General features: G+C 38.9%; 6 protein-coding genes across 8 annotated transcripts; 3 read left to right on the top strand and 3 right to left on the bottom strand.

Moving 5' to 3' along the window:
* The first annotated feature begins 1,754 nt into the window (after positions 1-1,754).
* On the top strand, positions 1,755-4,630 carry LOC108823315 (uncharacterized). The gene is made up of 15 exons (XM_018596489.2): positions 1,755-1,905; positions 1,991-2,081; positions 2,164-2,201; positions 2,362-2,451; positions 2,539-2,592; positions 2,689-2,766; positions 2,857-2,925; positions 3,012-3,146; positions 3,225-3,351; positions 3,523-3,557; positions 3,636-3,725; positions 3,826-3,930; positions 4,008-4,148; positions 4,228-4,337; positions 4,420-4,630. Exons 1-15 carry the CDS (start codon positions 1,870-1,872, stop codon positions 4,496-4,498), a joined length of 1,278 nt encoding a protein of 425 aa, XP_018451991.1. The 5' UTR covers positions 1,755-1,869; the 3' UTR covers positions 4,499-4,630.
* Positions 4,631-4,777: 147 nt separating this feature from the next.
* Positions 4,778-6,942, top strand: LOC108823314 (putative pentatricopeptide repeat-containing protein At5g59200, chloroplastic). Its single transcript, XM_018596488.2, has one exon. It carries the CDS (start codon positions 4,847-4,849, stop codon positions 6,467-6,469), a length of 1,623 nt encoding a protein of 540 aa, XP_018451990.1. The 5' UTR covers positions 4,778-4,846; the 3' UTR covers positions 6,470-6,942.
* Positions 6,518-10,175, bottom strand: LOC108823313 (subtilisin-like protease SBT4.3). The gene is made up of 10 exons (XM_056994679.1): positions 10,131-10,175; positions 9,935-10,032; positions 9,750-9,829; positions 9,374-9,623; positions 8,053-8,545; positions 7,893-7,987; positions 7,603-7,821; positions 7,415-7,526; positions 7,132-7,345; positions 6,518-7,059 (listed from the first exon to the last, which is right to left on the bottom strand). Exons 1-10 carry the CDS (start codon positions 10,173-10,175, stop codon positions 6,518-6,520), a joined length of 2,148 nt encoding a protein of 715 aa, XP_056850659.1.
* Positions 10,176-11,267: 1,092 nt separating this feature from the next.
* LOC108824587 (DNA-directed RNA polymerase II subunit 7) lies at positions 11,268-12,744 on the bottom strand. Its single transcript, XM_056994616.1, has 6 exons — positions 12,512-12,744; positions 12,053-12,227; positions 11,900-11,950; positions 11,733-11,798; positions 11,572-11,640; positions 11,268-11,491 (listed from the first exon to the last, which is right to left on the bottom strand). Exons 1-6 carry the CDS (start codon positions 12,625-12,627, stop codon positions 11,426-11,428), a joined length of 543 nt encoding a protein of 180 aa, XP_056850596.1. The 5' UTR covers positions 12,628-12,744; the 3' UTR covers positions 11,268-11,425.
* Positions 12,745-12,978: 234 nt separating this feature from the next.
* Positions 12,979-14,730, bottom strand: LOC108828303 (serine/threonine-protein phosphatase PP1 isozyme 2). The gene is made up of 4 exons (XM_018601947.2): positions 14,290-14,730; positions 13,594-14,153; positions 13,307-13,509; positions 12,979-13,218 (listed from the first exon to the last, which is right to left on the bottom strand). The coding sequence occupies exons 1-3, from the start codon at positions 14,489-14,491 to the stop codon at positions 13,336-13,338; spliced, it is 936 nt and encodes a 311-aa protein (XP_018457449.1). The 5' UTR covers positions 14,492-14,730; the 3' UTR covers positions 12,979-13,218; positions 13,307-13,335.
* An 854-nt stretch (positions 14,731-15,584) lies between these two features.
* On the top strand, positions 15,585-16,911 carry LOC108828304 (uncharacterized). Of its 3 annotated transcripts, XR_001945790.2 has the most exons (4): positions 15,595-15,993; positions 16,244-16,296; positions 16,396-16,661; positions 16,744-16,911. XR_001945790.2 is itself a non-coding variant. In XM_018601948.2 (2 exons), the coding sequence occupies exons 1-2, from the start codon at positions 15,600-15,602 to the stop codon at positions 16,830-16,832; spliced, it is 483 nt and encodes a 160-aa protein (XP_018457450.1). In that variant the 5' UTR covers positions 15,585-15,599; the 3' UTR covers positions 16,833-16,911. The 3 variants fall into 3 exon arrangements, 1 of the variants encoding a protein (XP_018457450.1); XR_008938838.1 differs by lacking the exon at positions 16,396-16,661; XM_018601948.2 differs by lacking the exons at positions 16,244-16,296; positions 16,396-16,661 and having other exon boundaries at positions 15,585-15,993.
* The last annotated feature ends 8,027 nt before the right edge of the window (positions 16,912-24,938 follow it).

The following is a 24,938-nucleotide window of genomic DNA, read 5'->3' as shown; positions in this document are numbered from 1 at the left end:
TTCTAATTAGACCTTCCAAGTTAGTAGATGTTTTATAAGTGTGTGAATGACAGTCTAACATTCTCTACTTTTCCTTTTGTAGCAGCTTTTTATTATATATAAAGACATCAATAAGTTTGGATTCATGAAACTATAATGTGTCCAACACACTGACCGAAACGCGTGTGGTTTTCACACGCTCATGTGACATGTAAGAAGAGTCCTACTCCGTAGAGTGTAGACTGTAGTTTGATAAAAATCTAATTTATCGTTGAAACTGAGTAAATACTCTTCAATTTTTAAGAGTTCCAAAAAAAAAGAGTCAGTTTGGTTTTCCAAAAAGCTGACATGGGAAACTGAGTGAGAGCAAACTCTCCATACGGCATATATCTGGTAGGAAAAGCGATATTTATTATCCACATGTGACTTCAACATCTAAGCCAATCCCATTGGGTTTAAGATAACTAACTGCTATGGAAAAACGATAGGGTGCTTCTTCTTATTGTAACTGTACTTTCGTTTATTCAGGTTCTTAAGTCTACGGTTTGCATTGTTGAATCCTCTTCCGTTGATAAACTACACATCTAGGTTTTGACACTGATAAACGAGTAGTCTAGTCGGAGTAGACTAGGTATGGCTTGTCTTGGATTGGTCTTGGTTGCCTTTTAAAAGTTGGTGAGGAACAAACTTGTCAAACAATGTTTAAAACGAGCTAAAAATTTTAAATACATGGACGAATTATCATAACTAGCAATGACTTGTAACCACATATCCACTTATGGATAGCTCAGTGGCAGATATGTTGTTGTAACCATGTTAGTTTCTCTTCTCAAGTTCATACACAAGTGTTCTAAAATAATGGATCTGTCGTCAAAATACAGCAATGCAAAGGAATTGCTTGACAAACATCACTGACTCTCGTATATCATTTTTATTGAATCGTAAATATAGATTTTGTGGGTGATTGGTTGAACTGTAACTGTAGAAAATTTACTTTAGACTTTAGTCTGTAGATTATTTTAATTTAGTTTTATGGAATGTAGTTTTAAAATTTGCTACAACTAAAAAGATGAAGCTTTAGAAAACAAGACTTTTAAAGCTATTTTTTTTATTTTTTTTGGTTGTAACTTTACTTTTTTGGTTGTAGCTGTAAAAATTAATACTCTCTTTGATTCTTAAAGAGTCTCATTTTAGCTTTTGTCACACTAATTAAGAAAACTGATCAAAATTCACTTATACCCTTAATAACTTCAATTATTTACTATTTTATTTATTGTAATTATTTTTCTAATTATCATTAACTTATTGTAATTATTAAGAAAACGTGCGGAATATTTAGTTTGGTCAATAGTCTTGATATAATTAAATGCATTTTGAAGATCAAAGCACTCAAACGAGTACCAATTATTTAGCTTTACGTTTTGGAATTTCATATTATACTAGTATTATTTGGTCAATTTAATCTCAGGTTAGAATTGACAATATATTAAATCAATTGTATTGGATTCCGAGAACGACACTCTTTATGAAACAAAAATAAAATCTTAAAACGACATTCTTTGCGTAGGGAGTATAAAACATGATTGGTGATATTTAGGGTTGTAGACAAAAATTAAAGCTAAAGCCACCACCTACAACCCAGCCAATAAAAAAGATTTTATAGGGGTTATTGCCTATTGGGGTACATATGAACGGGCTCACATCAGGCCCCAAGAGTTACATATTGGTTAGCTCATTATCCACACAAATAAAGCCCAAATTCACACAAATAAAGCCCAAACTTCATTTTGTCGCCGGCAGTTACCTTCACCGTCAAATCGACGTTAAGATCCCCAAGGAAAAGAGAGGCGAGAGTAAATCATCCGGTGCAGACGTTCCCGGAAACTTACCATGGACTCGCACCACGCGTCGCTAGGACGTCGGACTGTAAGGATTTGTCGTCGCCGTCTTCATCTTCGTCTGACGTTATTTCACGTTGGTGATTTTGTTTCTGTGATCTTTGTATTTGTAGTTGGAGGAGATTCGTCAAAAGAGAGCGGCGCAAAGGCTCAGCAAAACTTCTTCAGGTCCAGATCTTAGCGAGATTCCGATTCCTGCCGCCGGTAATTTCATCTCTTAAATTCAATTTTGGTTTTGAATTGGGGATGTGTACTTTTAGATTGTTTGATTTGTAATCCGTTGCAGGGATCAGAAAATCCGAGAGCGAGAATCGGCTTTCTGAGGTAAATTATATCAAAATTGATTTGATTGGAAGAAGGAGATGGTTGTGATAATGAGAATGCTTGAATTTGAATTTGCTGAGTCTATACTTGAAGTTTTGTAGTGGTGTTATAGATATATTATGATCTTGGTGATGATGATTATGGTTTGTTTTCTCCACAGACAGATGTTGGTGCTTTATATTCTCAGCTCAAAGAGCTGCAGAAGAAGAACGCAGACATGGAGGAGCGTAACAAAATGTTGTACTCCAAGGTATACTCCTTTCCTTGCAGTAAAACAGATCTTTTTGTATAAAATGTATTGATGATTTCTTTTTGTTGTCCATTCCATGGGCTTCAGCTTCAGACAAAGGAAGCTGAGAATGAATCACTTGAGACTCGGTTGAATGTGCTAGTGAGTTACAATTTCAAGCTTTTTTTTTGTTTGTCATCTTTATCCATTCCTTCGTTTAGTTTGTGTTGTAATGTGTTGACATGTGTTCTTGTACAGGAACATAACACAGTGCCATCTCTAAGAAAAGCTCTCAAGGAAATTGCAATGGAGAAAGATGCTGCTGTTGTTTCACGAGTAGGGATCTCACTCATATTTTAGATTTAATGATGTTAAAGATTAACCTACCCCTGATTGCATTTTGATTGGTATATTTATTACTTATAGGAGGATCTCTCAGCTCAAGTTAGGACTCTGAAGAAACGTGTTAAGGATGCTGAGGAGGAACAATATCGAGTATGCATATACACTTTTATGTCTTCCGAATATTAAGTTTCTTTTTTCCTTGTTTCCTTAACTTACTATTTACCCACTGTTGGTAGGCTGAGGAAGATGCAGCATCTCTCAGAGCAGAGCTTAACTCGATGCAACAGCAAACAATGGGTACTTCATTTGCTGGAGTTTCCCCGGACCAAGTATTAGAGAAGGAGATGGCTAAACTAAAATTAGAATTACAGGTTTGAGTGCGTTTTTAAGATCAATACTTTCTCTTTGACTCTTTTGTTTTCCGATGATCATGTTCTTAATATACACAGAAAGAATCAATGTTGAGGCAGCAAGAGCAAAAGCGTGCAGCTGAAGAGCAAACACGAGTTGCCTCGTTAATGTCTGAAAAGCAGGAACTGGAACAGAAAATTTCAGCTTTATCCAGCGGTCCCTCAGGTAATACCACAAGTCTCTTTGTTTCAAAACTAGTCTTTGTAAAGCTTTGGTGTTTGGGTGCATTAGCTTACATGTAAATGCTTTTTGAGTCATTTAAGGAATCGTTTTACTGAATTGCCGCACTATTGGATACGTATCAGTAACTCGGTTCCCGTGCTATTTGTTATGCAGAAGCGTCAGAGTCAAGTCAGAAAGTATTTTCAGTGGTAAATTTTTTTAACTATTTAATATTGCCACTTGCCAGCATATATGAATTCCTGTGAGGTTTGATGGTTCTCATGTAGGAAGATAAAGAGATACTTGAGAAGCAGTTGCATGATATGGCTGTTGCACTTGAAAGACTGGAGAGTAGTAGACAAAAGCTTCTCATGGAGGTAATGTCTTAGCTTTCTGCTAGTGTATATAGTATATACAATTAGTTATAGTCAAGGGGCATGAGTGGAGAAATCAAGTTCCATGGGTTATATTTTTCAGATTGACAACCAATCATCTGAAATAGAAAAGCTTTTTGAGGAGAACTCAAACCTCTCGGCTTCATATCAAGAATCAATCAACATATCAAAGCAGTGGGAGAATCAAGTAAGCATCTCACAGTCATTTTAAGTGAGAAACAATTCCCTGGAATTTTTATATTGATTTGTAACAAATGGTATTAGGTGAAAGAATGTCTGAAGCAAAATGTGGAACTCCGTGAAGTTCTGGACAAGTTAAGAACAGAACAAGCTGGTACACTTTCACAAGTATCTTCAGAAGTTCAGGCAAATGGGTCACATGGAACCGAAACTCTGTCCCTCAAGGTTTTAATCTTCAGCAATCTTAAGTTTTATAATAAACTAAACTTGTGTGAATAAAATTCTGCATTACCTTTTTCCATAGAGCGAACTCGCGAAAGAACAGAGCAGAGCGGAATCGTTATCTGCGCAAGTTCTCCAACTCTCAGCTCAACTCCAGCAGACAACACAAGCATACAATGGGCTTATGCGCGTGTAAGTTTCATTCACATAGTTTCTTCTTCAACCGTTTGAGATCCTGCCGTTTTGTTGATTAATCGTTTGCTATGTATTTCAGCTATAAACCCGTGCTTAGAAACATTGAGAGCAGCTTAATCAAGCTGAAGCAAGATGGATCAGTTACAGTGGCACAGTGAATCAAGCGCACACTTCTGAGCATTGATAGAATTGTATACAACGAACACCTATTTTGTAAACTAAGGGGACCGTGAGACTAACACATCAACACTTTTTCTATACTAAACAATATGATCTGTCGTTTCGTGTTTCGGTTTGGTGAAGAGTTGGTATGGAGTAAAATTGAAATTGAAATTCGGTTCGGTAGATTTTGTTGCAAGTTCTTGCCCCTCGAGTCGTTGACCTTACGGTTTAATTAACCGGTTCGGTTCGGGTTCGAAAAAAAATGGGCCTTATTATATAACTTAGGGTTGGGTTGATTTTAATTATGTGGCGGTTTTAGAATCTTCATTATTATTGCGCGGGAAATGATTTCTTCAATAACGGCAACAACCGGAGGACAACCAGTTTTCCGGCGTGATCTCGATCCAAACGCTCTCAGGCTAACGCGCCGGAAAACAATCAATCTACTACGAAACTGCAAGAACATCGCTCAAGTTCCACCGATACACGCCAAGATCATCCGAACGTTCCATGGGCAAGACGCTTTCGTTGTTTTCGAACTCATCCGTATCTGCTCCACTCTCGACTCCGTCGACTGCGCCTACGACGTGTTTCGTTACGTCCCCAACCCTAACGTGTACCTATACACCGCCATGATCGACGGTTTCGTGTCATCTAATCGTTCCGCTGATGGAGTTTCGCTGTACCGTCGGATGATTCGCGATTCGGTTTCGCCTGATAATTACGTGATCACCTCTGTTCTGAAAGCTTGTGATTTGGAGGAGTGTAGAGAGGTTCACGGTCAGGTTTTGAAGCTCGGGTTCGGGTCTAGCAGATCGGTAGTGCTGAAATTAATGGAAGTTTACGGGAAATGTGGAGATTTGGTTGATGCCAAGAAGGTGTTCGATGAAATGCCCGAGAGAGATGAGGTTGCAGCGACGGTTATGATAAACTGTTATTCTGATTGTGGTTGTGTTAAAGAGGCTTTAGAGCTGTTCAATGATGTCAAGGTTAAAGATACGGTTTGTTGGACTGCGATGATTGACGGGCTGGTGCGAAACAAGGAGATGAACAAAGCTTTGGAGCTTTTCAGGGAAATGCAGATGGAGAATGTTAGTGTCAATGAGTTCACAGCTGTCTGTGTTCTATCTGCTTGCTCGGATTTGGGTGCGTTGGAGCTCGGGCGATGGGTTCATTCGTTTGTTGAGAGCCAAAGGATAAAGCTTAGTAACTTCGTGGGCAATGCTTTGGTTAATATGTACTCAAGGTGTGGTGCTATCTATGAAGCGAAGCTGGTTTTTAAAGGGATGCGGGATAAAGATGTTGTTTCGTATAACACGATGATCTCTGGACTGGCAATGCACGGGGAAAGCTTTGAAGCTATCAAGGGGTTTCGGGAAATGGTGAACAGAGGGTTTAGTCCGAATGAGGTGACTTTGGTTGCTCTTTTAAACGCTTGTAGCCATGGAGGTTTGTTGGATATAGGGATTGAAGTTTTTAGGTCTATGGAGAGAGTTTTCCATGTTGAACCGCAGATTGAGCATTACGGATGTATTGTCGATCTTCTTGGTCGTGTTGGGAGACTAGAGGAAGCGTATAGATTCGTAGAAAACATGCCGATAGAACCGGATCATATCATGTTAGGAGCTCTTTTGAGTGCTTGTAAGATCCATGGAAACATGGAACTTGGTGAGAAAGTCGCCAAGAGACTGATCGAATCTGAGGATTCAGATTCCGGGACGTACGTTCTCTTATCGAATATCTATGCTTCATCAGGGAAATGGAAAGAATCTAGTGAAGTCAGAGGAAGTATGAGAGACTCAGGTATTGATAAGGAACCAGGTTGCAGTACCATCGAGTTAGACAACCAGATCCATGAGTTCCTTGTGGGAGATACAACACACCCTGAGAAAGAAGCAATTTATCAGAGATTACAAGAACTGAATCGAGTTCTTAAGTTCGAAGATGTTATGTTTGTATATCAATGATATGTAAGTAACAAATACGCATTGTTCTCTCTGTTTTCTATGAATGGTTTAGCCAAAAGGGTTGATTGAGTAAGCCACGATGGGACTTCTGACACTGTGACTCCCATCAGACCAAACCAAAGACGAGCTTACAACACTTCCATCCTTCAGTCCTTTACCAGAGATGGTCACAACAAACGTTTTCTTCTCTTTCAGCAGACCAAATGTCAGAACTTCTGGCTCAACGCTGATCTGAATCTCCGGTCGAAGAGGAACCACACTTGCTTTGAACGTAGAGTTCGGAAGTCCAACGTTAGTAACGGTTCTTGTAAACGTGACATTGAACGGTTTAAGAGCAGTGGTAAATGTAGTCATTGTTGGGTAGTTCAGATCCTTTACTTCTGTTCTCTCTGAACAAGTGATGTTCTTCTGTCCTGAGATTTTTGTAAGCAACTGTGTGTCAAAACCCTCTGCACACAACATCTTGAGGTAGTCTTGTAATTCTAGTTCATACACAAGTCCCGGGTCGGTGGCGTTGGTCGGGTTAATGTTGCCTGATCCATATGCAAATTCTTGGTCCGGGTTTTTCATAACGTTCATCATGGACGTAGCTGCCAATATAACATGAAAATTCTCAGTTTCTGTATCCCTCCAAAAGTTAGAAATCAAGGAACAAAGATTACCGGTTGTCATGATAGCAGATTTGATTGCGGAGTGAGACCAGTCCGGGTGAAAAGACTTGACATAAGCAGCTACACCTGCCACATGAGGGCAAGCCATGGATGTGCCACTCATTACACTAAACTTTACACTTCTCTTGTCCCCAGGGTTATCTGAAGGAGAAGCTTCTGGAGAATATGCAGCTAGAATCTCTAATCCAGGTGCACTTACATCAGGCTGCAAATTAAATATCTGTTAGATAAACCAACGTGAGTCCACTGATGATCTTCCTTCTGGTTGCATTACCTTCAAAAGGTTCTTGATAATGAAACTTGGCCCACGAGAAGAGAAGGATGGAACATAAGGAGCTTCTTTATCAATTATCTCTTCACTTCTTAGTATCTCCGCTTGTGGATTCCTGCATATTCACTCATACATTACAAGACCGAACAACAAAAACTGCTCCAATGATTCAGATAATCAGATCCACTTACTCTGCAGACTTGACATATGATTTAACAGATTCATAGTCCTCTAAGCTCAGAGAAGAGACCGGAAATGGGAGCACAAGGGAGACGTCTCGAGTGAATGTGTCTAGAACAATAGATCCAACGGCTCCGGCTCTGTAAGCCTCTTTGTTTGCTAGGAACTCGTCGCAGAGGACGATCTTCCCTTTGACCAGGTCTTTGTCCACACAATCCTTTACGCAATAGCTGCCCATGACAATGATTATTATCAGTGAGCATCTTTCAAATGTGTTTCTGATTCAAGATTTCTCACTCACCTGGCTTGTAACGCGGGACAGGTTCTTGAAACGTTTTGGCCGTAAACAATCGGGAACTTTGTTCCATTGAAGTTAACTGGATTAACTGACAAACCCTGTTCAAGAAAACAGAGTATCAACGAACTGATTCTACTGCAGTTATAAAATGAAACAGACGTACCGTTAAATCTTTTCCGTTACCAAGAACGACTCTGTCAACGAAACGCCGGTCCGTAGCACTGGCCGCGACGGTTATCATCCACGGAAATGCATTTGCAACGGTACCTTGGTCGGGCCCATAGTTTCCGGCGGACCCCACCGTGACAACCCCTCTAGACATCGCGTGAAACGAACCAATGGCGTGAGAATTGCTCAGGATATTGGAGGCTTCTCTTGAGATCGAGATAGAGATGACGTCAACTCCATCGGCGATGGCGTCATCATATGCCGCGAGGATATCTACGTCTTTGCAGCCAATGTCCTTGAGGCAGACTTTGTAGGCGGCGACCCTCGCAGAGGGAGCTCCACCACGAGCCGTGCCTTGAGCCAGGCCGTAAAAGCTGGCCGCTTGAACGGCATTACCGGCAGCCGTTGATGCCGTGTGTGTCCCATGGCCATCGTCGTCTCTGGCTGAGACTGAGTTTTTGGGGTAAAACCTAGCTCCAATGAGTTTGCTTGTACAACAAGGAAGATAATAATAGGTCAGACGTTTAGTATAATACCATGCACAAGGAAGTAAGTAACATATACTAATGTATAATCATTGCTCCAATGTTTTATTTATGCAATGTAAACAATATTAGCTCATTGATCAAATTCATTACAAACTCCTATAAATAAATCTTTTACATATGTATAAATATAATGTTACTAAAATATACATTAACCAAACAAGATATTCAAATCAAGATTTCATGATATATCTTGTAGTTTCAGAGTTTGCTCATTGCTAGGACCAACTAATTGTTTCTTAAGATTAGTTTATTAATATATGTAGATTAAGGAATGAAGTTAAGAAACTTTAGTAAAATGGAAGATTATTGGTAGATACATAAGTTGGTTCTTAGTTAAAAATTTAATTATTGTTTTAGTAACTGAACGGAGAGAAGACGGAAGAGATTGATTCGGAACGGAGGACGGAACAGATCGATTCAGAACGGAGAGAAGATCGACATGCAATCGCCGTCGAGAGAGTTCGAGAGAAGAAGAAAAGAGAAGAACAGAAGAGAGAGAGACTCGTCTGTCGGGTGAAAAAAACAATGATTTTTTTGGGCCCGACACGTGCCCACTTAAGGACCAACCCGGACACTTCTTAGCTAAGGCCCGTTTGCAAAGGTTTTTGGTCTTTTTCATTTTTCTTTCGACCCAATAAACCTAAGAAATGGGTCTAAGACCCACCGATAACCATGCTCTAAGTATTCCCTAAGTTCTCAGCACCTAACAAGTTTTATATAAACTTCTATCAGGTTTGATAAGAACAAAATGTTAGAATATAATCTTACTTGTTGCAAGTGAAGTTTCTGCCACCTTTACAAGAACCTTTCCATCTCTGTGGAGGCGGACCAAAACCTTGGTCGTGGAAGCTCTCAGATTCCGGCCAGATTCCGCTGTCAAACACTCCGATAATAACATCACTTTCTTTCACATTGTCTCGTTTTGCTCTCTCACCCAAACCTACGAAGTCCCATGATCTTGTTGTGTCCAGTTCGTAAGTCCTGCTTGGAAACACAGAGACCACTTCTTTTTTCATTCCTACACACACACACACACACACACACACACACACACATATATAAGTCGTAGCAAAGGTTATGAGTTTTAGGGAAGATCTTTCTAAAGTTTTTCTTTAAGAAATCAAGATTTAATGAGGTTACCCACTTTCAAGTATCTTACTCTCGGCTAGAGATAAATAAGCAGCAAATCCATTGAAGCTCCTTGAATAGCTTCTTATTAACAAACTCGTTGTAGAACTGTGAAAAGGAACCGAAAAAGGAGGGAGAGAATAGTTATTCTTGTACATATCAAAAGTATTACAAATCTGTAACAAAAAGGTTGAATCGTACTTAGAGTTAGAGCCAACAAGTTCTTGGAGCATGTTGATATGTTGAGATGGAGCTGAGTATCCATTCTCAGGAAGTGCTCCTAGATATACAATATACGCCTGCAATACATGCATGTATAAAGAGAGAGTTACAATACGGTGTGTTTTGTTCATAAGGGCATTGTACAAAAAAAGAAGAAGCAAGAACTTGAACTTGCCTGTCTATTATCATCATCATCTGCAGACACATCTCCAGTGAACATGAATGTTAAACATATTAAAAAAAGAGACGTAAGAAACTTAGCCATTGTGTGAAACTCTAAACAAGAGAGCCAAATTGGGGATTGTGATTGAGATTGAGAGGAGGAATATTGTTACAGATTTTATAAACGAAAATACACTAAATCTATTTTTCTTCGTCTTCCTAATAAGGGTCAACATTTCAAATAAATATAGGTAATACATTAAAATCTTCCTTGGCTAATATGGCAATGGATTCAATAGGCAAAGAAGGTTTTGACCCAAAAAAGAGAAGAACTTTATGATTTTTTTTTCTTTTATTTTTTGTATTTGTCAATAAATCTATGAAATGTATACTATATAGTTTTCATAACAATGAAGAATACAAGAGGAAATTATAATAACAATAACAATAGGTGATTTTTATAAACCCTATCGGCTGATCCGGTCGACCCTAGGAAGAACGCACTTAGTGCTATAGAGGGGATTGGCTACCACACTGTCTAACCCGAATTTATAATACCTTTCGACTAATGTCAGGGGGTAAACCGATCATCTGTTACGATCCACCATGTAAACCACTTGGGCCAAAACCCAAGCCCAAACTAGCCAAGTGATGATAATTTAGTTCTCAGGAAGAATCGAACCCAAAATTGATGTGGGTACACACCAAACCTCCAAGAGATTGCAATTAGACTACCACCACTTGGTTAATAGGTGCATTCTTACAAAATATGGATATCTTATTTCTTTTAATATTTCAAATAATAGTTTTGGTCTTTGTTCCTCTCAACTATCTACACAGTTACTATTGTGTTGTTGTTTCCAATATAAACAATGAGAACAACAATTTTGAATTTGAAGTTAGAGCAACTCCGAACTTCCTCTATATTTACTTCTATAATAACATTTAGAACCAAAACTATTCTATTTATTCCTCTAAAATAGAAACTGCTATATTTTCTTCTATTTATAGAAGAAGAAATGGCATTTCTTTATATTTTGTTCTACATTTTGGAGATCTCTATTTAAAAAATATATTGAAATAAATTACATCTCTATTATGGAGTTCCTCTATTATAGAGGAAAAAATAGCAAAATACATTGGAGATGGTCTTACATCCCACAAGTATCTATCCACAAGTATTGGTTACGATAAGATCCAATTATTCAGAACAAACATATCCAAATCAACATCCATGGGACTATCATACAACTTTATCACAAAACATCTTAAGGAAGACCAGAATCGAAACCGTCCTTGGGACTTTGCTTATGCAGCGAGTGCAGGATCGTTTATGACTGCCAAAAAATCGTCGTTGATGGTGCCCACGCAAAACTGCAAAATCAAATACAAATGTGCAAAGTGGATGAAGACTAAAAAGCCAACAAAAAAAAATATGGAGAATGGTGCTTTACAATCTCAGTGGCGTCGACTCTTGTGCCAATAATCTTTAGTCTCACTTCACATTCTTTCTGAATCTTAACCTGCAGGAAGCATTGGAAAGATTAGTTTTCTTGAAGATATAGATGAAACACCCGGTGAAAAACAAGAAAGAAAGGGAGGAAAGAAGACACACTGATCCATCTGAAGTTGTATAATTAGGCATGTCTCCAGCTTGAAACTCCATACTGTCTGGTATCAACTATCATTGAAAGGAGGAGAAGATGAGTTAAAATATAACAAAAAGGAAAAAAAGAAGAGTGAGTTAGATAAGATCAAAACCATGATATAAGCAGAGCTTACAAGTTTGGACACAAAAATCTGAACAGGGCCAGCTTCCGCGAAGAATCCCATCTGGTAAAAAACATATGTTAGGGAAATTTCCATCACTTCATAGGAGAATGATTTCTCACTAAAAGAGACACTGAACCACATGAAACTCTATATAGACATTACCCTATTGACGAGAGTGACAAAGGCTTCCAAGATCTCGCCTCTGAAAGGTCTGAAAAGGAGGCATTGGTACTTAACGGGGAAGGTGACTAAAGCAGAAGAAGAAGTACCATCAGGGACCAATCCTTTTCCTACGCTTTCTATTCCAGTTATCGCCACTACAAACCCATGTCGTCCACTGTCACCAAAACCAAACCCCCCCCCCCCCCCCCCCCCCCAAAAAAAAAAAGAGAGTTGCAATTAGCATAAGTTATGACAATAGTAATGATGAATTGCACATCTTAAAGAAGCCAAAGCAAGGATCAGTTAGAGGCATTAAAACACACACACACAATTTGTTATTATACGTACGGATGCAATAAGATTTTAGAATACAACTAAGGTTGCAAGAACACTAAATATATATAAGAGTTATCTTTGCATCTTAAAAACTTCGATGGTGACTAGAAAGCAAAAGAAAACCTGCAACTGCCCTCGACGTCTTTGATGAGCTTGGAGACGAGGTTTTCACGAAGGTTAAGTCCAAAGGAGCGTGGGTGTAGTTGCATGTTTCGCTCCAATACCATGTGGAAGAACATCTCTTTGTCTTTCGCTTTGTACTTCTGTCTCCTGAGGCTTAGGGTTTTTAAAGTCTGTTGTTCCCCCACGACAACTCTGAAAAATTCATCAACGCGGCCCTTCTCTATACAAAAGGAACCTTGATCTCTGCAAACCGTCAGATTATAAACAGATGAACGGTCCAGATCACAACTGTTATTCGACCAAAAAAAGGAGAAGGAAAAAACGAATTGCGATCTGGACCGTTCATCTGTTTATAATCTGACGGTTTATAGAGATCAATCTTTTTTCTTGTGAAGGTTTTCCCATTGTACCCTTTCTGACTGCAGATTGAGTTTTTAACTTTTTTTTAAGCCAACCAAAGGGTTAAATAATAAAACTTTGGAGACTTTTTTTTTTACTGTCTACTAGGAGTCAGAGAAGAAGAACATACAAATTTGAGAAAAGAAATGGCAATTGTTCAAGTAAAAATGATGATTATAACAACATGTAAAATTTATATATAACTTTTTAAAGCCTTCTTGCAAAGGCCTCCGTACAAATTCTCAGGGAGGTTTCTCTCTGTCTCTCTCCCACGTTCCTGTCTTCTTTCCCGCAGAGGTTCAAACTGCCTAATTTTCCACAATGAAACAATCCTTCTGTAAGTGGTGATATACAAACTCAAATCTCAGATAATCTAACACGAATATACATCAGTACCTCTTTTTTTTTAATTTTATTTTACATCATTATAAGAACCGGGGCCTCCGATCCGCAGGCTTAAGTATTTGGAAAGAACACATTAAACTCTCATCAACACTCATCAATGCACCCGCATTGTCGAATTCACCACAGTAGTTTGGAGCTGAGAATATAGTAACAAGCTGTCTATCTGCAAAGAACTCATACCCATCCTCTACAACCTGCAGGAGCAGAAAAAAAAATTCAAAAACAAAATTCAAAAATTCATTTAAGTGAAAAAATAAAAGATTGTGTAAGAACCAAACCTGGTGCGCACGACAGATGAGATCCATATCATTCTTTATGAGAAACTCAGCAACCTTATCAGGCCCAAACGTGTACGACACTCCACGGTCGTTCATCCCCCAGCCTTTCACATCTCTGCTCGGATCAGACCAAAGCAGGTCGCAGAGCAGACCAGCGTCCGGAACATCGGTGGGTCGCTCGACGTTCTTGATCTCTTCCACGCTGGTCAAATCGGGAGAAAGACCACCGTGCATGCACAGTATCTTGTCGTCTATCACAGCGGCCACGGGGAGGCAGTTGAAAGAATCCGTAAAGACTTTCCAGAGCCTCACGCTGAACCTACGTTTGCACTCGTCGTAGAATCCGTAGATTCTGTTGATGGAAGCGCACTCGTGGTTACCTCTTAGGAGGAAGAAGTTCTCGGGGTATTTGATTTTGTAGGCGAGGAGGAGACAGATTGTTTCTAGACTCTGCTTCCCGCGGTCAACGTAGTCTCCTAAGAATAAATAGTTAGCTGCTGGAGGGTAGCCTCCGTACTCGAAGAGCCTCAAAAGATCTGAGTACTGTCCATGTATATCACCTAACCAAAAAAAAACAGCCTTTTTTATTCTTCCTTATAAACGTTGACCAAACACACAAACATATATCTCAGTCTAAACACCAAACAGCCTTTTTATTCTTTCTAAAGAGAGAGAAAAATTGATTTTTTTTTTTACCGCAGATCTTGATGGGAGCTTCGAGCTCAAGGAGGATAGGCTGTTGGAGGAAAATCTCTCTGGAGACGAAGCAAAGCTGTCGGATCTCGGACTCGTTTAACATGACCTGTTTGGTTGCAGGCTTAGGGTTTCTGTAATCCAACAAACGACGGATGATGTCGTCTAGAACGGCAGGGTCTATGCTTGCCCCTTGTTGCGCCATTCCAACCAGACCAGACCTCCCCCGCGATCGAAACACCCTAACACTAATCTAAATCGATGATTTACCGAAGAAAATGTTTCAATCTTTTGGGGACAATAATCGATCGCCTAAAATCTTCTCTCGATCTTCTTTGGACAATTAAAGTTGTCGCCTTTGTTTCGCCAAATGTTCTCTTCTTCTGTTTCTCTTTATTTTTTATTTTTATTTTTCGAATTAAATTATTCTCCAGAAATAATAATAATAGCATAATGCAACTCTCTGTCTGCATAATGTTTATAAATCAAGTCCCCCGTGTTCTTCCATTTTTTGATGGATTTGCTGGTCCCCACAGTGGGGACCCCACTATATGCACATCACTTCATTTTTTTTTTTAAAAAGTAAAAAATATAAAATTCCCTTCTCTGTGAATAATTATTTTTCCATCAATAGTTGTTGTGTTTTGCCAATTCATCTGAATTGGATTGTTCTTTTTAGATTTATTATCCGAACGTAGTCGTCATCTATTCTATTAATTTAAAAGAAATAATTTGACTGTATTACATTTGAAATTTAAATTAATGTTCACTTGTAAACCAAACTCCATTTAGCCCTTTGCCGGTTTACTGTTTTGAAGTCATCTTACTGATCCTTCAACAGTTTTAACTTATCATCTAAATATTGTAAAAAGGTGTTATATATAAATCATTATCTTCTAGTTTAGTATAGGTTGAACCAGCATCAGAAACTAGTAACTGTTTCATTCTGAATTCGTGAAAAAAGAGGATTGGTTTCAAAATTTTAGTAGTCTACTATCTGCATAAGTTCATATTCATAAGAAATATGTCTTTGGTTACATAAAAAAAATGTCTTTGGTTAAACCAACACGTTTAGTTAAAAGAAGACCAGCATTTTTACGTTTGACCTCCAATTAAGAGACTGATCAAGAATGAGAAGAGTTCTGGGGAACTCGACAAAAATATAGTCTTGTTTTCTTTTTCTTTTTGATAGAGATAGTAACTAATTTTAGATGTTTGGAAAGAGACGTTGTTTGTAAGGTCTTTATGATATTAGAGTAACATTATTGCGTTTCTTAAGTTGGGTCCTTAAGTATATTTGGGCCTAAAAATAAATGAAAAAGACTAATAAATTTTGTGAACGTGGTTTAGCTAAGGAATTTTTGAGACGTTCCTTACCAGCCAGGTGGCACGAGCTCTCCGTCTCATCGCGTTTCAATCCATCTTCTTTGGCTCGAGCTCTCTCTTCTCCGACCCGACCACGAGCTCTCTCGTCTCCTCCGATTTGGGTTTCATCGAAAGCGTTTCAATCCATCTCCACTTTCTCGTCTTCATCGATCTCAGCCTCTCAAAGAGTCTCTCCATCGATCGATCTCTCAGACTCTCTCATCTCCTCCTATTTGGGTTTCAAACACTCTCATCTCTCTCAGAGTCTCTCTCGACGACCCACTATCTCAGACCCTCTCGACGACCCACTCTCATCTCTCTCAGAGTCTCTTCACTGCGAAGGTCTTTCTTTTTTCCATTGCGATTTCTATCTGTTGGGATTATTAGTGCTTGAATCGGTCTTGAATTTCCATTGCGATTTCTATCTGTTGGGATTACGTGAGCTCCAATACTGAAGCAATCTTCAATTGCGTTGTCGAGATTGTAGATTTTGGAAAAAAAGGATCTGTTTTGAGATTTGCTCTGTTTTAGCTTCAGCTATTTCAATTTTTTTTTATGGATTTTTAGTGACTGAGAAATGTTTGATCTTTAGACGTTTTACAAACTGATAAGAAGCTGGGCATCTAAGAAGTTCATGACTGGATGGTAAGGCCAACCGTAAGGGCAACTGTTTTTTTTTTCGTTTCTTTTTTGCTTGCTTAATGTAATTCCCACAAGTTCTGACTTCTAGATTCGTTTTTCCAGTGTTATCCTGCTTCCAGTGGCCATCACTTTCTATGTGACATGGTGGTTTATTCATTTCGTTGATGGGTTCTTCTCCCCATATGATAGTTTATCTGTATCATGTATTCCTGTACAAACTTTTCTAGGGCCAATGTAGTGGTGGTGCCTGTATTTCTATTAGCTCGGCCTCTCCCTCTAATTTATAGCACATCAATTACACATGCGAAGGCGTTTGTGTTCTCGTGCAATCACTGTTGTTTTTTAATTGCTTTAAGTAAATGATTGTGGTAAGATTATAATCTTTCTTTTATTTGTGTCTTGAAGTTGTTATCATTGTACCAGTATCTAATGAATGGTTTATGAATGCAGATGGTGGTTTCTGCGATGGTGACAGACTGAATGCAGATGTTGGTTTCATATTTTCCTCTCTTTACGTAATGATCAGACTAAATGGCTGAAATATATTATTGTTGATGAAACCTTTTTTTTCAAAACTGTAGCTTGATATTGATGAATGATGAAACCTTTTGATCGTTATATGTTTTGAAACGTTTATGTTTTGATCACAGCAAATGATCACAGCAGATTGCTACTTTGCTTCTGTGTTTTGATCACAGCAAATGTTACTAAGAACCAACCTAAAAGTACCATCAATAATCTTCCATTTTCTTAATGTTCCTTAACATTGTTCCTTAGCTCAAAAATATCAATAAACAATGCTAAGACACCTTTAGCAATAATGTTGCTCTTAGTTACCTTTTACATATTTAGTAACTAATTCAAATATGACGTACGTTTTTCACAATTATTATCAGCGGTGAGAAGTTGTCATTTTTCACTGAAAACGTAAATACGATTGTAAATATATTCTTGTTTTTTTTTGAAAGAATCTATTCTTGTTACTATCTCAATTTCTCATGCATCATTTTGTTTTTGTTGAGGTTTATAATATATCATCCATTGATCTGTGCTCCCTTAGTGGCAGAGGGAGAGAAGGAGAAAGGAGGGCAGCTGCCCCATATGAAACATTGAAACCATTTTTATTCTCTTTGATTATTTGAGAATTATATGGTTCAAGTGGTAAAATTCTTCACATGCCCCCTATGGATTTAAGAAATGTTACGTTGCCTCCGGTACAACTTTTGGCTGGCTTTGCCGCTGGCTCCCTTGTATCTTTTTTGGGCTCAACTTCATATTTTCATCGTTTACAAAAAAAAAATTCATATTTTCATTTACGAAAGATTGATTACAAGAGATTTGACCCCACAATAATTCAACTGTAGAGACAATAATTTATCTAGTAAACCTAGGATTATGTCTACTGATCCTATACTACCCAGTCAAAATTCATTGTACATTTCCAACCACAACGAGAATTCTACGACCCAAATATACATGTTTCTTGGACCATACGATCTAATTCTACCACTAGAAACCCGATAATAAAACATGTCCATAACAAACCAAAAATCCTAGATGAGAATTCCACGTACAGCCTTTTTAAAAAAAAAATTTACAGTTTTTTAACTGCCGTCTATAGTTTTCACTTTTCACTAAAACGGTATTAGGTAGTTGCACAAAAAAAAATCTTAGGTAACTTACAAATGCAAACAATGATCTAAATCTTCTTCAACAATTGGAGTACTAACCATGAAGCCTTGTCTTTGGGTTTTCTGTTTTTGTAAAACCGTGATTACTCATGATTTCAATTAAACCCAAACAAGAGATGGAAAAAAAACGAACAATTGTAAACCTGAACTATCCGCGACATACCAGAGAACACCCAAACAAGAGAAGTTTACTAACAAGCTCTTTTCTGTTTTGTTCTTCTGAACACAAGCCCATTAAAGATTTCATCATTAGGTAAATGAAGAGAAGTATTTTATGTGTTCTTGAAGAGTTACATTTCACCAGCCACAAAAGTTGAAAAGTAAAGAGAAAGATTAGGCAAAACAAAACGGAAGTTGAGAGATTCGAAAGAGGAAAAAGCTTTATAATCAAGTAGAGCAGCAACCTCTTTTGGAAACTCCAAATGTGTCACCAACGTTAATCGTTATTCCTTGCCCTCAAATAGCTGAATTAGCAGCTGCTGCTTCTTGAGGAGCCAAAGCTTTTTCTGATGATGTGGTAAATCTCTGTCAAAACGGTTTGAAATGCTTTCACGACATTTGTGGCTTCAAGAGCAGATGTCTCCAAGAAAGAGAGACCTTCTGCATCAGCTAAATTCCGACCATCTTCCTCGGAAACCGATCTCAAGTGGTTTAGATTGGATTTGTTCCAAGCCATCATGATCACAATGTTGGAATCCGCATGATACACTACAAAAAGCTTGTTTCACATCATTTATTTATAACTAGTATGGACCCCATGCTTTGCATGGGAATAATTTTTTCTTATAAATAAAATATAATTGGATATTATGATTAGTTCTTTTTTTTGAAGAACACACAAAAAATACAAATTTTAGTTTTTCAACCATTTTATAAAATCATATATATCGAGAAATATTTCAAAAGTTACATTAGAAAATATTTAAATCATCAATTAATATACCTATTAGTTCTTGCAGTCAAGAGAGATGCAGTAAATTGAAAAAAATAATATTCTTGTTGTATTGGTATATCAAATATTTGAAAGAAAACAATGTGTATTGAAAAAAAATACAGTAATATAAATATGTAGCTGCTAATACCTCTGTCAATTTTGTCTCCCATCACCCCACGACAACACTGATCTTGCCATCTTAACGCTTATGTTAATCTCACTCATACAATTGTGCATAAATCAATTATCTTTTTGAATATCTGAAAGATTAAACAATAGAGAAAAAACTATCAAATTACTCACCATAGTATGTTGAAGGATGTTTTCACTATACCTCTTTAACTAGATCATCACCCGCTCGACCGAGCGGGAGTCAATTTTTTTTTATCTTTGTTTTTACTAAATGTTATAAATGATTGCAATGTGTATTAATATAACATTTTGATAAATAACAATGTGTACTAATGTGTTTAAATAAGCAATGTGTTTTAATTACTAAATTTGATTTTTAAATTTTATGATAACGTAAAGTAGATTTTTTATATATTCTTTAAAATATATAGTGCTATATATTTTGTATTTTCAATATTTATCATACAAAATTTATATTGGAGTATTATTTATAAGAAAATATGTGTATGATAATATTTTTATATATTATATAAACATATCTACGATTTTTCGTAAAAGGCCATACCCACCCGCACGGATTTTATTTTTAAAATGTATTCTATATTGTTTAGTTTTATGTAGTATCGAGTTTGTATAATTCAATTTTGTGTTTAAAGAACAATATCAAAACTGTCTTTCGTATGTAAAAATAACACTTTGCAAGCGCGAGTTGTGTCTTTTTGTTGTAACACAAAATTTGATATAAACTTATGTTTTTTGTACATTACGAAGTTTAATTTTTAAAAATAATTATTATATAATTTCAAAGTAAATTTTATCTCTGAGGTCAAATATATTTTGTGTGTAACGGTTCAAAGCATTTTCGATATATATTATATTTCAGTTTGGTTTGTTTTTAGTATTATTGTATATGTATATACTATACAATATTACTATATTCTATACAATATATAAAGCTATGTGTTATTTGTTTTAGAAAGTAGATTAGGTCCAACGTAGTTAAATAATAGTCATATCTTTATGTATGTGTCTATGACTTATCTACTTAATGTTATTCGTACAAATAAAATCAATATGGCCAATGAAAGTATACTGATCAATTTAAAATGAATTGTATAGGGTAATTCTAGTACGATTCATATTTTTAGTATTCTTTATTCGTACAAATAAATCTATTTTATTTAAATCGACATGTAATAAATGTGAACCATATATGGAATATGGATAAACAGAAGAATTGTATTTAAGGAAATACATAAATGCAAAGTTAGACTATGATACGTATTATATATAAAAATGAGACATTTAATTTAAATATATGAAGTCCACCTTTAAAATCCACCTAGAAGAAGTTGTAATGTTTCTGATTTAATAAGATAGATGTAAAACATATAATATTTGGAAAAAGTTCAAAATATGATATTTTCGAGTGAGATAAGGAAAACGAATTTACCTTTCATCAAAAGCTTCTTCTGCATTTGTGTCTGTTTTATCTTCCTTCTCTTTCCTTTTCATTTTCATCGCTTCTCTGATTGAGATAAAACTCCAGCAATTAAAGATCTACTCTTCACTGAACCTTCCTAATCTAAACTGGCTTTGCTTATGCCAACGAAACTGTACAAAAAAAGAGAGAGATAGCATCACTGGTAATCTTAACACTGGCTCGAGACATCAATACAACTCCATTTATGAATTAGGATTTTGAAAAAGGAAAGAGCCCATTCAGTACAAAATTGCTCGGGGCAAAATTGCGCATTGCAGCGGGAACAAGGACTATGAATCCCCCAAGGAAGCGACTGGTGATGGACAAAGATAGGAAAGGAAATGCCAATAAGAGTACCGCAGGAACTAGTAGAAGGTCAACGACTTCGGGAAGTAACAATTCGGTGCCAATACCGACAAAGGGGACCTCCAAATCGGGTTTTCGGTCCCCTCCTCCCTCTCTTCCTTAGCTGTGATGAGCTGGAACTGTCAAGGGGTTGGGGAACCCCTACACAGTTCGACGGCTCAAGGAGATATACAAGAGTATTTCTCCACATATCATGTTCCTCATGGAGACTAGAAACGATGACGAATTCATTAAACAGAAGCTCCATTCACTTCAGTATCCTCACTACTTTTCAGTACCACCGGTTGGCACAGGAGGCGGACTCGCACTTCTTTGGAGGGATGATGTTGACATAGAGATCCTGGAATCGACAGCCAATATCATTGATGCAAAGGTATTTTTCAAAGGATCTTCATCTTTTATATCCTTTGTGTATGGCGCGCCTGCAGTCGAGAATAGAGCAGCCTTTTGGACCAGCGTATCTACTATCGGGGAGGGTAGAGATTCAGCGTGGCTATTGACGGGTGATTTTAATGAAATCCTCGATAATTCCGAAAAGGCGGGAGGACCGCAGCGTTGGGAGGGTTCTTTCACCTCCTTCCGTACCTTTGTTTCCCAAAATGGTCTCTGGGACTTAAAACACTCCGGAAATCACCTTTCATGGCGCGGAACTCGGTACCTACATTTCATTCGATCCCGGTTGGATCGCTCCATGGCAAATTGCTCCTGGTCCGAGAGCTTCCCTATGGGGCGCTGTTGCTACCTCCGTTTTGAAGGCTCGGATCACCGTCCACTCATTACCTACTTCAATTCCTCGATCCAAAAGAAGAAAGGGATGTTTCGTTTCAATCGCTCCCTCACCGAGAACCCTGAGGTCACTAAGCTAGTCGATACTGCTTGGAATCATGACCCTCTCTCCTCAGTTATTGAGAAGTTGAACTCCTGCCGACGAAGTATAATTCTTTGGACTAAAGATCGAAACAGGAAGGCTAATCAAATGATTCATGCAACACAAACAGAGCTGGATGTTGCTCTGTCCGCAGCGGCTCCAGATAACCCCCGCATTGAACATCTCACCAAGACCCTTCATGATGCTTATCGCGAGGAGGAACAATATTGGCAGCAAAGTAGTCGAATCCAATGGCTGAAGAATGGTGATCGCAACACCGGGTTTTTCCATGCGGCCACTCGTACTAGAAGGATGCAAAACTCGATCTCAGTAATTGAGAATGACCAGGGAGCTGAGTTCTTTGAGGAGCCTAGTATAGTAGCAGTGATAACTGGATATTTTCAAAACATCTTCACGGCTGGGAGTGTAGGAGACTTGGCGCAAGCAATAGAGGTACTCCCTATCAAGGTCACTGCGGAGATGAATTCCTCTCTGACTCAATTGCCGACACTACAGGAGATCAAGGAAGCCACTTTCTCCATCAACAGCGGGAAGGCTTCTGGCCCGGATGGGTTTCAGCTACATTTTACTAGTCTTATTGGCACATAGTTGGAGCTGATGTCTCTAAAGCGGTTCTACAGTTCTTTGAAACCAGTGAGATGCATCCGAGACAAAATGAAACCCATATACGATTGATTCCGAAGGGCACTAGCCCTCGTAAGGTAGCGGATTATAGGCCCATCGCCTTGTGCAACACGCACTACAAAATCATAGCAAAGATCCTTACGAGAAGACTCAAGGGTTTCCTACCGGAACTAATCTCCAAACCGCAATCTGCTTTTGTCTCGGGACGATCCATTACGGATAATGTTCTCATCACACACGAGACCCTCCACTACTTGCGGACCTCGGAAGTGAAGAAACGCTGCTCCATGGCGGTCAAGACTGACATGAGCAAAGCTTATGATCGGATTGAATGGGACTTTCTCCGAGCAGTTTTGACAAGGTTAGGTTTCGACAGGAAATGGATCGTATGGGTTATGGCTTGCGTAACTTCAGTATCCTATTCCTTTCTCATTGGCGGAACCCCTCAAGGTTCCGTTACACCGTCCCGTGGCATACGGCAAGGCGGCCCGTTATCTCCCTATCTCTTTATATTATGTACCGAAGTACTCTCTGCCATGTGTAACCAGGCACAACTCTCGGGAGCTCTACAGGGCGTGAAAGTAGCTAGGGGAAGTCCAGCGGTTAATCACCTCTTGTTTGCCGACGATACCATGTTTTTCTGTCGCTCGAGCTCCTCCTGTGTGAATACTTTGAAGGATATCCTGAGCAGGTATGCGGCCATTTCTGGACAGTGCATAAATCTAGGGAAGTCAGCAGTCACGTTCTCCGCTAAGACCCCTCCGGAGGTGAAATCACGAGTCAAAACCACCTTGGGGATTGATGCAGAAGGAGGCATAGGAAAATACTTAGGCTTGCCGGAGTTGTTTGGAAGGAAAAAGCGGGATATATTCGCAGCAATCTTGGATCGTATCCGTCAAAGAATCCAGAGCTGGACGACTCGCTTTCTATCAGGAGCTGGGAAGCAAGTTTTGCTCAAGTCTGTCCTTGCGGCCATGCCGTGTTATTCTATGTCATGTTTCAAACTACCAGTTTCACTCTGCAAACAGATACATACCTTGCTTACTAGGTTCTGGTGGGATGCAAACCCGGAGCAGAGGAAAATGTGTTGGGTCGCGTGGTCGACGCTAATCAAAACCAAAATTTGCGGGAGGCTTAGGCTTCCGGGATCTACAGAGCTTCAACGATGCTCTCTTGGCAAAAATTGGATGGCGATTGATCAAAGAACCCTCTTCTCTCCTGGCTCAGGTACTTCTCGGTAAATATGCTAAGGACTCTTCCTTCATGGAGTGTTCTGTCTCAGCATCAGCGTCACACGGATGGAGGAGTATCTTGGAAGGTAGAGAAATCCTACGAAAAGGACTCGGGTGGGCAGTGGGAAATGGGGAGAAGATAAGACTATGGACTGACCCATGGCTCTCCCTCGTTGCACCGGTCGCCCCCATAGGCCCCTGTTCTGAAGCAGCCTCCGCTTTACGAGTGAGTGACCTACTGTGCCCAATATCAAACACTTGGGATATCACGAGAATACGAGCGCATCTTCCACAGTATGAGGAAACAATACTGGGCATCATCACGAGTATTACCCCAGTGGATGACACTCTAGTCTGGCTCTATGAGAAATCAGGTTCTTACTCCACCAGATCTGGATATCGAGTAGCATTTACCTGTGATCAGGAAAGTATATCACCAGCTCCTAACTTTGACTGGGTTAAACATATATGGAATGTCAAAACAAGCCCAAAGCTAAAAGATTTCTTGTGGAGAGTCATTAGCAAGGCCATTCCGGTGAGTGCCAATTTAGAACGCCGTGGCTTTCCCCCTTTCTGTTGTAAGCGATGCGGAGGCATAGATGACGACCTTCATACCTTCCTATTGTGTCCCTTTGCGAATCGTGTTTGGGAACTATCTCCCTTGACAGAGAGGCCATATGCTTCTCTTCCCTCATTGGCTTTTTTACTATCTCTTGCAAATAAGAGCATTAACTTACCACCAGTGGGGATTCAAATCCCTCTTTGGCCATGGATACTTTGGAACCTATGGAAAGCTCGTAATAAGCTTATCTTTGATGACAGGTCTTTCTCAGCAGCGGAGGTGATTCACAAGGCCATCCAAGACGCCAAGGAGTGGCAGGAAGCTCAACTCAAAGATGCCTGCCTCTTGAATGGAGTAGCACGACCTCCCCGCCGGAATATGTCAGAGCAACACGTCTCAGGTCTAACCTGCAACGTCGATGCTGCTTGGTCCCAGGAAACAGGAAACTGTGGAGTGGGTGGCATTTTCAAAGGACCTGGTTCTGCATCATTGCCAAACATCAGTTCCTCTCGTCGATTCGTAACCTCAGCCTTAACAGCTGAAGCCCTTGCGGTTCGTTCTGCAGTCTTGCTGGCTGTCTCGTCGAACATTCAAAACCTTACCATTCGGTCCGACTCCCAAGTTATCATCTCACTGCTGAAAGCTAAGGAGACCAGACCGGTGTTGTATGGAATTATGTCCGATATCTATCATTTGTCTCGTTTGTTTGAATCGTTGTCTTTTATGTATGTT

This window comes from Raphanus sativus, chromosome 9 (assembly GCF_000801105.2).
Source record: "Raphanus sativus cultivar WK10039 chromosome 9, ASM80110v3, whole genome shotgun sequence".
In the NCBI taxonomy this organism is placed as follows: Eukaryota; Viridiplantae; Streptophyta; class Magnoliopsida; order Brassicales; family Brassicaceae; genus Raphanus; species Raphanus sativus.
This window is presented reverse-complemented; position numbering and strand designations above follow the sequence as displayed.

Coding starts and splice junctions, on each gene's coding strand:
- LOC108823315 (XM_018596489.2), top strand. CDS start 1,870: ATGGACTCGCACCACGCGTCGCTAGGACGTCGGACT. Junction 2,082..2,163: donor GATTCCGATTCCTGCCGCCG/GTAATTTCATCT, acceptor AATCCGTTGCAG/GGATCAGAAAATCCGAGAGC. Junction 3,352..3,522: donor TTTATCCAGCGGTCCCTCAG/GTAATACCACAA, acceptor TTTGTTATGCAG/AAGCGTCAGAGTCAAGTCAG.
- LOC108823314 (XM_018596488.2), top strand. CDS start 4,847: ATGATTTCTTCAATAACGGCAACAACCGGAGGACAACCAGTTTTCCGG.
- LOC108823313 (XM_056994679.1), bottom strand. CDS start 10,175: ATGTTCACTGGAGATGTGTCTGCAGATGATGATGATAATAGACAG. Junction 10,033..10,130: donor ATGATGATGATAATAGACAG/GCAAGTTCAAGT, acceptor CATGTATTGCAG/GCGTATATTGTATATCTAGG. Junction 7,988..8,052: donor GTAACGGAAAAGATTTAACG/GTACGTCTGTTT, acceptor TTTCTTGAACAG/GGTTTGTCAGTTAATCCAGT.
- LOC108824587 (XM_056994616.1), bottom strand. CDS start 12,627: ATGTTCTTCCACATGGTATTGGAGCGAAACATGCAACTACACCCACGC. Junction 11,641..11,732: donor ATACAACTTCAGATGGATCA/GTGTGTCTTCTT, acceptor TGCTTCCTGCAG/GTTAAGATTCAGAAAGAATG. Junction 11,492..11,571: donor GAGTCGACGCCACTGAGATT/GTAAAGCACCAT, acceptor TTGATTTTGCAG/TTTTGCGTGGGCACCATCAA.
- LOC108828303 (XM_018601947.2), bottom strand. CDS start 14,491: ATGGCGCAACAAGGGGCAAGCATAGACCCTGCCGTTCTAGACGACATC. Junction 14,154..14,289: donor AGCTCCCATCAAGATCTGCG/GTAAAAAAAAAA, acceptor TTTTTTGGTTAG/GTGATATACATGGACAGTAC. Junction 13,510..13,593: donor TCATCTGTCGTGCGCACCAG/GTTTGGTTCTTA, acceptor CTGCTCCTGCAG/GTTGTAGAGGATGGGTATGA.
- LOC108828304 (XM_018601948.2), top strand. CDS start 15,600: ATGAAAAAGACTAATAAATTTTGTGAACGTGGTTTAGCTAAGGAATTT. Junction 15,994..16,743: donor AGAGTCTCTTCACTGCGAAG/GTCTTTCTTTTT, acceptor TTATGAATGCAG/ATGGTGGTTTCTGCGATGGT.